This window comes from Ylistrum balloti, unplaced genomic scaffold (assembly GCF_031769215.1).
Source record: "Ylistrum balloti isolate Yb309-2 unplaced genomic scaffold, AGI_CSIRO_Ybal_v1 Utg370894, whole genome shotgun sequence".
NCBI classification, from domain to species: domain Eukaryota; kingdom Metazoa; phylum Mollusca; class Bivalvia; order Pectinida; family Pectinidae; genus Ylistrum; species Ylistrum balloti.
The window spans coordinates 5,269-17,301 of NW_026782508.1; the positions used below are offsets into that span (position 1 = coordinate 5,269).

At 36.1% G+C, this 12,033-nt stretch overlaps 1 protein-coding gene across 1 annotated transcript; it reads left to right on the forward strand.

Annotated features, from left to right (window-relative positions):
• The first annotated feature begins 304 nt into the window (after positions 1-304).
• LOC132559349 (uncharacterized) lies at positions 305-11,814 on the forward strand. The gene is made up of 3 exons (XM_060223958.1): positions 305-1,718; positions 7,295-7,372; positions 9,692-11,814. The coding sequence occupies exons 1-3, from the start codon at positions 305-307 to the stop codon at positions 11,812-11,814; spliced, it is 3,615 nt and encodes a 1,204-aa protein (XP_060079941.1).
• Positions 11,815-12,033: the final 219 nt, after the last annotated feature.

The window sequence follows — 12,033 nt, forward strand, 5'->3', positions numbered from 1 at the left end:
CTTCAGTTTTGATGAAATGGATATGATTTAGATTTCATACTTAGGTTTCTGTTGTGTATGATTCACCCCTCAATAAATCTATTAAAGGCAGGTAAAAGAAAGAAAAAATCCAAAGAACCAATTAAATCTCATTTGAGGCTGGGAGCTAAGATTCCTCTGTTATCTTGTAATTGTTTCATTGTAAGCTAGTGCTACATTTCAGTTATATGACTGTGACTTTTATTTCATTACAGAGTCAAGTATATGAAGAACTGGAAGAATTCAACACATTTTTATGAAATTTTCAAAAGTTTAACTGGATGAGATGGAAAAGAATGACAAGAGTCAAAATGTCAACTTCTGTCGTTTGGTGCTGTATCTGTTCAGCACGGGGTGTGAGGTACTGGAACAGGTGATCTTGGATGAAGTGTTTAATATTCTGCTTGCAGACCAAAGAAACTGTCTTGAACGAGCTCAATCTGAAGGCGGATTGAGTTCCTCTTTTCCATTTGAAAAGCTTTTTCCTACAAATGGACATGTACCGAGGATTGATGAATTTGATGCACAGGTCATTGGGAAGGTTTTTCACTTGTCTCCTGATCAAAAAGAGATATGTGAGTACCTTAGAACAAGCGGATTACAACAAGTTCTCTCATCGCGCAGGGACAAGATGTATCGATATCGGAAAAACATTGGAGAAGAAAATTGGGATAAAATTGATACAAGAAAAATACAGGTTGATTTAAAAGAATTAGATGTGTCACTTTTGATATTTGTTTTTCGCAATATGAGAGATCGCCCCGGAAAGGCATGGAACATTATGCCTACAAAGGATGAAACTTCGATTGAAGATGATGTTTGTCGTATTCTCATATATCGAAACTTTCTAGCACATTACCGCACAAAAAGACCAATTAAAAACAAAAATTTTGAAACCATTTGGAAGGATTTGACACGTTCATTCAAACGGCTTAGTAGAGATCCAGAGAGAATGGAACAAACTTCAATCAAAATGAAAACTAACCTAATAGATGAAAGATTTGAAAAAAAAGTTGATGAATGGATAGTCGATGCGTCCAAAAATGTAGAAAAAATAATAAGACATATTTCCATGACCCAGGAAGATTTATGTGATCGTGTCGTTTGTCAGGTTTCGGACATTGTGAAAAAAGGCACTCGTAAGAATAGAAGACTTAACAAAACCCTTACAAGAAACATCAGTAAACGTACAAAAGACTGTATTGAAAATGTAGTTGAACAGCTGAAAAATGAAAGATCAGAGATTTTGCAAGATTCCAGGGCTGCTTGGGAAATGCAGCTGAAAGAGACTACAAAAACAACAAGGGTGGAGTTAGAAGATCTCATAGTCAACAGTCTAAAGAGTGTGGGTAATGCCATACAGACCAGCATATCTGATGCTGTTAAAAACGGAATGGAGGAGATGTCAACAGCACATTCACAGGCTCTTCAGCAGGAGGTTGGGACAACCATAATCAACAGTTTTGTTACGGCAGTGCATGACATTGAAAAAAGAGTTGATCATTTAGTCCAAGACAGAACTGTTAAAAATATAGAGAGGCTACTGGAAGAACACCTGGAAAAAATTACGAACTTTATAATCTCGACAGTGAAAGAAGAGGTGATAAGTTCAAACAAGTCGGATATACTCGAACAAATTGTCAGATACACAGCTGTTGAAATCAAGAAAATGGCAGAGGAGGAAAACAGAAAAAATTATGGTAGAGTGTCATGGTGCTTTTCATGCTTAAGATACTGCTTTAAAAGATGCTTGTTCTAATTGTGTGCGTAAATTTATCATTGCGTTGATTTATCCAAAATTGTGCTTTTCATGCTTAAATGTTGACAAGGATAGGAAATGGAAGAATACAGGGCTCTCGATCTGCCAGATTTGGGGCCAATATTCGGCCCCATTCCCAATGCAAAATAGTATCTTTTTTTCCCCAATTTAGACCCTAAGTTCTCCCAATTCTAAGGAAAACACCATTATTTTTCCCAATTCTAAGGGCCCCGGGCCCCGGGCCCCAGTCCCAAAATGGGGTGTGAGAGCCCTGGAATATATCCTCATTTAATCGATTATACTATGAAACATATTCAACATGTCTAGGATGTTTCAGGATATGAGGATGATGTGATTTATACTTGTATTTATAATCAATGTTGCACTAATATGTCTTTGGTATAAGTTTCAGTATATGGGACTATATACTACAATTTACAATGATTCATTCTGTACAGGAATTCAAATAGATGTCTCCCAAGTGATCTATTTCAGCAATGTATCCAAAAGCATTTACCAAATGACAACAGAACATATTTTTTTGTCAGATATGAATAATTTGCCATCAAATCCTTATTATCATCATTATTCTGTTTTAAAAATCTCATCAATTCACTCTATGACACGAAAATGTAAATATTCTCAAAGAAACACGAGCCACATCCCTCATTGCAATTTGATTGTTAGCTGTGTCACTTCTGTATTATACATCATTGTTAGCTGTGTCACTTCTGTATTATATACTCAACAAAAAAAGAAAGGTTAACATGTTTCCTTGGCGAATACCTGTAAATGAGTGAAAACAAAATGACGTTTGTGCAACATTAGAAAATGGTAATGTTTTACATTACAAAATCCAAGGGGGTTACCAAAATCATTCAAGCGTGAAAGTCTGTATTAGCGAAAGATCTGCACGAGGTTTTCTGCAGCTAAATTGTATCTTCGCTTGAATTGCATAAACATTCAAACTGACAACTGTTCCTTAGATCCTTAAGACTTAGAAATCACCAAATCTTGCTATCCATCAACTTTATCATTATGCCCCGGCTGTCACAAGTACAGAGAGAAAGGGCTGTAGGCATGATCCAGGTTGGGGAGTCTCGCCGTCGAGTTGCACGGCATTTTGGTTGCAGTGTTAAGACAATTTGCCAGTTGGTAAGTCGTTTAAACCAAACTGGGTTAACATCCAATCGTCCCCGAAGCGGCCGACCCCATAAAACGACAGCCAGGGATGACCGTCGTATACGATTGATACACTTGCGCAATCGATTCGTAACTGCAGTAGAGACTACAAGGACATTGTTTGGGCATCGTGTGCCTCCCCAAACAGTCTGCAACAGGTTAAGGACCTACCAATTGAAAGCGCGGCGTCCCTACACTGGACCCAATTTGTTGCGACATCACCGTAATAATCGGCAGCAGAATAACGTACAGGTGCTAGATTGGCCATCTAAATCACCTGATTTGTCACCGATTGAGCATGTATGGGACGTTCTTGGGCGACGCCTGAGAGAACGTCAAAATCAGCCGTCAAACTTGCAGGAGCTTGCCCAAGCCTTGATCGCTGAATGGAACAACATCTCTCTTCGAATTATCCGCTGGTTTACGAGTTCCATGCGATGACGCTGCAATGCTGTTTACTTCGCAAACGGTGGCCATACCCGTTACTAATGGTGTTACCTTTGAAATTGACCCCAACGTCCTTTACAGTCGAATAAAATCAACTGAACGCAAAGTTTTATAATGAGCCATGACTGCAGTTTTATCAGAATTGATCAATTACTTTATTCGTACAAGATTGGTAAAGATTTATGCAGGGGTTAATTAATTAATTGCAGAATAAAGTAGTGTTACCTTTCTTTTTTTGTTTAGTATACATTATTGTGAGCTGTGTCACTTCTGTATTATACATCATTGTTAGCTGTGTCACTTCTGTATTATACATCATTGTGGGCTGTGTCACTCCTGTATTATACATCATTGTTATCTGTGTCACTTCTGTATTATACATCATTGTGGGCTGTGTCACTTCTGTATTATACATCATTGTTAGCTGTGTCACTTCTGTATTATACATTATTGTGGGCTGTGTCACTCCTGTATTATACATCATTGTTATCTGTGTCACTTCTGTATTATACATCATTGTGGGCTGTGTCACTTCTGTATTATACATCATTGTTAGCTGTGTCACTTCTGTATTATACATCATTGTGGGCTGTGTCACTCCTGTATTATACATCATTGTTATCTGTGTCACTTCTGTATTATACATCATTGTGGGCTGTGTCACTTCTGTATTATACATCATTGTTAGCTGTGTCACTTCTGTATTATACATCATTGTTAGCTGTGTCACTTCTGTATTATACATCATTGTTATCTGTGTCACTTCTGTATTATACATCATTGTTAGCTGTGTCACTCCTGTATTATACATCATTGTTATCTGTGTCACTTCTGTATTATACATCATTGTGGGCTGTGTCACTTCTGTATGATATATCATTGTTATCTGTGTCACTTCTGTATTATACATCATTGTTATCTGTGTCACTTCTGTATTATACATCATTGTGGGCTGTGTCACTTCTGTATTATACATCATTGTGGGCTGTGTCACTTCTGTATTATACATCATTGTGGGCTGTGTCACTTCTGTATTATACATCATTGTTATCTGTGTCACTTCTGTATTATACATCATTGTTATCTGTGTCACTTCTGTATTATACATCATTGTGGGCTGTGTCACTTCTGTATTATACATCATTGTTATCTGTGTCACTTCTGTATTATACATCATTGTTATCTGTGTCACTTCTGTATTATACATCATTGTGAGCTGTGTCACTTCTGTATTATACATCATTGTTAGCTGTGTCACTTCTGTATTATACATCATTGTGGGCTGTGTCACTTCTGTATGATATATCATTTTTAGCTGTGTCACTTCTGTATTATACATCATTGTTATCTGTGTCACTTCTGTATGATATATCATTGTTAGCTGTGTCACTTCTGTATTATACATCATTGTGAGCTGTGTCACTTCTGTATTATACATCATTGTTATCTGTGTCACTTCTGTATTATACATCATTGTTATCTGTGTCACTTCTGTATGATATATCATTGTTAGCTGTGTCACTTCTGTATTATACATCATTGTTAGCTGTGTCACTTCTGTATTATCTGTGTCACTTCTATATGATATATCATTGTTAGCTGTGTCACTTCTGTATTATACATCATTGTTATCTGTGTCACTTCTGTATTATACATCATTGTTAGCTGTGTCACTTCTGTATGATATATCATTGTTATCTGTGTCACTTCTGTATTATACATCATTGTTATCTGTGTCACTTCTGTATTATACATCATTGTTAGCTGTGTCACTTCTGTATGATATATCATTGTTAGCTGTGTCACTTCTGTATTATACATCATTGTTAGCTGTGTCACTTCTGTATTATACATCATTGTTATCTGTGTCACTTCTGTATTATACATCATTGTTATCTGTGTCACTTCTGTATGATATATCATTGTTAACTGTGTCACTTCTATATGATATATCATTGTTAGCTGTGTCACTTCTGTATGATATATCATTGTTAGCTGTGTCACTTCTGTATTATACATCATTGTTATCTGTGTCACTTCTGTATTATACATCATTGTTATCTGTGTCACTTCTGTATTATACATCATTGTTATCTGTGTCACTTCTGTATGATATATCATTGTTAACTGTGTCACTTCTATATGATATATCATTGTTAGCTGTGTCACTTCTGTATGATATATCATTGTTAGCTGTGTCACTTCTGTATTATACATCATTGTTATCTGTGTCACTTCTGTATGATATATCATTGTTATCTGTGTCACTTCTGTATTATACATCATTGTGGGCTGTGTCACTTCTGTATGATATATCATTTTTAGCTGTGTCACTCCTGTATCATACATCATTGTGGGCTGTGTCACTTCTGTATGATATATCATTTTTAGCTGTGTCACTCCTGTATTATACATCATTGTGGGCTGTGTCACTTCTGTATTATACATCATTGTGGGCTGTGTCACTTCTGTATGATATATCATTGTTATCTGTGTCACTTCTGTATTATACATCATTGTTAGCTGTGTCACTTCTCTATGATATATCATTGTTATCTGTGTCACTTCTGTATTATACATCATTGTTAGCTGTGTCACTTCTGTATTATACATCATTGTGGGCTGTGTCACTTCTGTATTATACATCATTGTTATCTGTGTCACTTCTGTATTATATATCATTGTTATCTGTGTCACTTCTGTATTATACATCATTGTGGGCTGTGTCACTTCTGTATTATACATCATTGTTATCTGTGTCACTTCTGTATGATATATCATTGTTATCTGTGTCACTTCTGTATGATATATCATTGTCAGCTGTGTCACTTCTGTATGATATATCATTGTTATCTGTGTCACTTCTGTATTATACATAATTGTTAGCTGTGTCACTTCTGTATTATACATCATTGTGAGCTGTGTCACTTCTGTATGATATATCATTGTGAGCTGTGTCACTTCTGTATGATATATCATTGTGGGCTGTGTCACTTCTGTATGATATATCATTGTGGGCTGTGTCACTTCTGTATGATATATCATTGTTATCTGTGTCACTTCTGTATGATATATCATTGTTAGCTGTGTCACTTCTGTATCATACATCATTGTGGGCTGTGTCACTTCTGTATGATATATCATTGTTAGCTGTGTCACTTCTGTATTATACATCATTGTGGGCTGTGTCACTTCTGTATGATATATCATTGTGGGCTGTGTCACTTCTGTATGATATATCATTGTTAGCTGTGTCACTTCTGTATTATACATCATTGTGGGCTGTGTCACTTCTGTATGATATATCATTGTGGGCTGTGTCACTTCTGTATGATATATCATTGTGGGCTGTGTCACTTCTGTATGATATATCATTGTTATCTGTGTCACTTCTGTATGATATATCATTGTTAGCTGTGTCACTTCTGTATCATACATCATTGTGGGCTGTGTCACTTCTGTATGATATATCATTGTTAGCTGTGTCACTTCTGTATTATACATCATTGTGGGCTGTGTCACTTCTGTATGATATGTCATTGTGAGCTGTGTCACTTCTGTATGATATATCATTGTTATCTGTGTCACTTCTGTATTATACATCATTGTTATCTGTGTCACTTCTGTATTATACATCATTGTGAGCTGTGTCACTTCTGTATGATATATCATTGTTAGCTGTGTCACTTCTGTATTATGCATCATTGTTAGCTACATCACGTCTTTATTTACCTAACTTGGTGTAGGTCAATTTGCCTTCATAGGTGTATAAATCTAATTGATTGCTGGAAATTCAACTTTCCTAGACCGACTCAGTAATACCAACTTACTACTTTGTTAAATTATCAGGTTTTTACATTTTTCTGATCAATTACCTGTTCTTTTCAGACTCTTCCATTGAACAGAATGTTCCAGGATCACCAAGCAATAAAACGGACAAACCACCACCGGTTGTAAAACCCACAGGTGAGAATAAGAATAATATTATTTATTATTTTACCTTTGTGTCTAAATATCAAACTGACTGATGTATACATTGATTCCCATATGTCTTCAGGTTAGTTGCCTATTTACCTGTGAGGGCCATTATATCTGCTTAGGAGTTTTTTTATTGGCAGAAGCATCCTTACTGTCAGCTGATTGACAATATTTTTAGACTCACTCTCCACTCACTCTCCAGAGAAAATAAAATAAAAAATGTAAAAAAATCAGCGATACTTACTTACCATAAGCAGTCCAAGGAAACCATCCTCATTTTCACACCCTACATACTGTCCTTATCTCCATCTTCAGTGATGAATTTTCTGCGGGCTTTTCATGATGTATTATTCAACAAAGTGGACATAATTCTTGAAAATCCTCAGCATATTTTAGCAAATTTAATAAATCTGACCCCAAAAACATACCTGCGCACTATACCTGAATGCGCGCTATACCTGCAAATTTTTAAGTCAACTGAGACAAAGTGTCATGGTGACTTATTGCGATCATGCATTCTGCATCCAAAAGCCTTTTAACATTTCTGACTTCTTCCTCAAAGATGTTTAAAACTGATTTCAATGAAATTTGGCAGAAACCTTTCCTAGCCTAAGATGAACCTAAATCATGAATTATACAGTCCCCACCCTCCAGGGCCTCAGGGATGGGATCAAAGGGGGTCCAATTGACTCAAATTTCAAATATTTTCTCAACACTCCGATACAGTAGAATTTATTGTTATTTATGGATGGAAGTATGTTAAGGTGCTTTACCAAAATTGTGAATTTCATGGTGCCAGGGTCTCACATTTCCCTGTATGATAGTTTATTTAGGAAAATGAGATTTTTGAGAGCAATTTGTTTAATTTTCAATGGAAATACTGCAAACTTGGGCAGAATTATGAGCGAAGATGATTGTATGCCCATATTGATCTTAGATGACCCCAGGGATTGATGGGCATGGTCAAAAGGGATCAAATTGATTCAAATGAAAAAATCTTCTTTTCAAAACACAGATAGAGTAGAATTGAACACTCTCTGTGATTGGAAGGGTCATTACGTGCTTTGCTGAAAGTGTGAATTTCATAGCCCAAAGGTCTCGCATTTCTCCCAGGGGAGGAGGTGAAGTTTACTATATTTTTTGTAGAAAAATAGCATTTATGAGCATAACATTGTTTATTTTCCATTTGAAATAACTTGGTAAGAATTATTAGTAGAGGATGATAATTTTGATGTTATGCATATATTGACACTGGCTCAGACCTCTAAGGGCTTATAACATATCACTTAAAACTTACCATCATCAGAGTCATAATTTCTTTTTCGTGACTCTTGAAAGCTAACTACCCTATAACCTTTATTTTCAACATTACTTATCTCAGGTGACCATCAAGGCAACTAGGCTGGTTTCCCATGATGTATCATTTGACAAAGTTTGCGTAATTCTGGCAAATCTTTACCATAGGTTGTTACGTTTGGATAAATCTTCACCATAGGTTGTTACGTTTGGATAAATCTTCACCATAGGTTGTTACGTTTGGATAAATCTTCACCATAGGTTGTTACGTTTGGATAAATCTTCACCATAGGTTGTTACTTTTGGATAAACACATTTTTATAGATTGTTTTCCAATGATGTCTTATTTATGTATTTTTCATTTTGATTTATAATTGTAATCTTATAATGATTTTCTCATGAGTTTTGGTAACTTTATAGGATGGCCTTATTCAATTCAATTAATTGTCAAGTTTTATGTGGAGTATGCTTAAATATGAATTGCATAAAATTTGTCCTCTTGGTGTTACCAGGTTACAGAATTGTGATTATTACTTTTTATTCAGCATCATCATTTTCTGCACTAAGTTTGTGTTTAGAAATAAACCCACTCATAGAATGATACTGTTGATTATTAAAACAAATACTTTTTGATTGTCCTGTAAGAAAACCACCCCAGACTTTCAGTTATATCATAAGTTATATTGTAGCATATTTTACAATTACTGCACTATAATTAGGCCGAGGTCAATATGTCTTTTTGTACTCATTAAATTCTCATATTGAACCAATGATAGTGCAGTAATTGTTTTATTACATTTCATTTTTGTTTGTTTTTTATTTGTTGAAAGAGATGTGTGATGTAAATAGAAATTCCCTTTTATTAGAAATAGAACAAAGTGGTTTACAGTGCAATATCAGTAAAAATCGTAGAACATGTGACCATGTCTCGACAAATGAAAATGCAGTATAAAAACAAAGCTATAATAATGTCTGATATCACATTCTTAATGTAGACATTTGATCTTACAGATTTAATGACTGTTGTGGTCGATACTTGGTATATAGATGAAAGGGATTTCTGCCAAACATCTGCGGCTGAGACTGTAGTTAAGTACCTAGAAACCAATAAGGTTGTGACAATCATTGGTCCTCCACTGTCTGGTAAAACTATGGTTGGCAGACATGCAGCTCTGCATACAAGATCTAAAAACTATGCTGTTTTTCCAATATCTGACCCAAATGAAATGAAAGACTTCCTATCCAAGGAAGGGAAACAGGTATTCGTCATTGATGATCCATTAGGGAAGAATTCTGTTGATCTAGAAAAACTGGAAGAATGGAACATTTTTAATGAAAACTTGCAAAAGTTTGTTCAAAATGTTGATGTGAAAATAATATGGATAATGAACAAAGAACAAGTCTCTGATACAGCACAACTGATGTTTTATGAACATAAGGTTGACATCACAACTCCAGGGTTATCAGGTGACGAACGCAGAAGAATATTTTTGAAATATCAGGCAAGAATTTGCCTTGAAAATGAAGGCGAATACGGAGGATTACTTGACATCGCTACCCGTTGCAATTACTTCTTCTTTCCCAGTATTTGCGAGACATTCACAAAGTATTTAAAATGGCAGCACACTCCAGGAAACCTTTTCTTGTTTCCATTTGAGGTTTTGGTAGATTATTTTGACAATCTTCCTCGGAGCAGCAACCAGTATTCTGCTCTGGGCCTGTGTGCAGTTTTCAAACAATTACCATTCAATCCTCAATCATTGCAAAGTTTAGTCAGTAAAGAGTACTTTGGCTTGAAGTGTTCAGATGTTGCTGGAATCACTTCAGTGTTGAAGACCATGATAGGCATATGGATCAAAAAGAGAGGGAAGCACTTTGAGTTTGCAAATGAGATTTATCGGGATGCCTTTTTGTTCGTGATGGGAAAGAACTCACTGGATCCTTTTATACTGATAAGGAAAATGTCCAGTTGGGGTATACGCAACAGGGTGAGGTATGACCAAGATTACCTGGACCAACTACCTGATAGATATGTGATCAGTCTGGAAAAGGAAAATTGGATTGACTTATCATTACGCATATGCCATGATCTGATCAACATGCAATGCCAAGATTGTCAGAATTGGAGAGATCTGCAAACTGAAGACTCATCGAGAGAACAATATCAAACAGGTGTCCTGCAACTTCTTACAAATTGGTTGGAGTGTGACAAGCTCAAAGATAATGACCTGCTGGCCATTCTTAAACTGTCTCTCCAAACAGAAAATGCAGATATTTTGGACATCTTGCTCGAGAAAAAACAGGAAATCATCAACACCCCTTTCAATGAATCACCTGAAAACAATGCCATGAAAATTGTTGGTTTTAGTCCTCTACATTTTGCAATCTGGAGAGGAAGTCACTGGGGCGTGGAACTTCTACTGAAGTACGAAGGAGTGAACATTGACATCTTGTTAAATGGTATGACGCCTCTTGGCCTTGCAATTAAGAATGGAAATTTGGAACTTGTCTCACAACTCATAAAATATGGTGCAAATCTAAACACACCATCATATGAAGGTCTCTATCCAGTGCATTTTGCAATTGAGTTGAATAATATTGAGATAGTTGAAAGACTTGTGAAGGCTGGAGCAGATATGGAGAAAACTACAGCGAATGGATTGCCACCATTACACTTCGCCATACTCAACAGCAAAACAGAAATAGTAAAGAAACTTACTGAACTTCAGGTAGATGTCAATGCTTGTAATGAAGATGGTGAACCTCCTCTAATTTTTGCTCTTGGGCAAACTGAGCCTGACCTGCACATGATAAAGATTTTGGTCAATCATCCAGGCATCAACATCTCCAGTGAAAATGACCACCCATTATATCATGCTGTTATATCCGGGAATATTCCTTTGGTGAACATTTTGCTTCAGTCGAAGAAAATGAAAGTGAACTGCAGTGATGAAGCAAACACCACTCCACTCCACATCTCTGTGAGAAACAACTGCATGGAAATTGCATCCATGTTACTGACGGAAAATGCTGATCCAAAGTTGAAAGACATTAATGGAAACACGCCGCTGGAGATTGCAGAAAAACATGGGGATGCACGCATGATCGCTCTCATCAAATGTTCAATGAAATAGTCCACATCGCGTTGTATTTTGTTTACGCTGAAGATTGTACAAAAGAAACGCAAGTGATAAGTTACTTTTACCACTGCAGAATTTCAAATGACAGAACTGCATGTTAACTGGATTTCCTAGCTTCTTGATATAACAAAGATGGCCGTCATCAACACACACTTTATCAGGCCTTTTTTTCATTTGTTTGGGATGGGTCATTTTTGTCACATTTTAGGATGA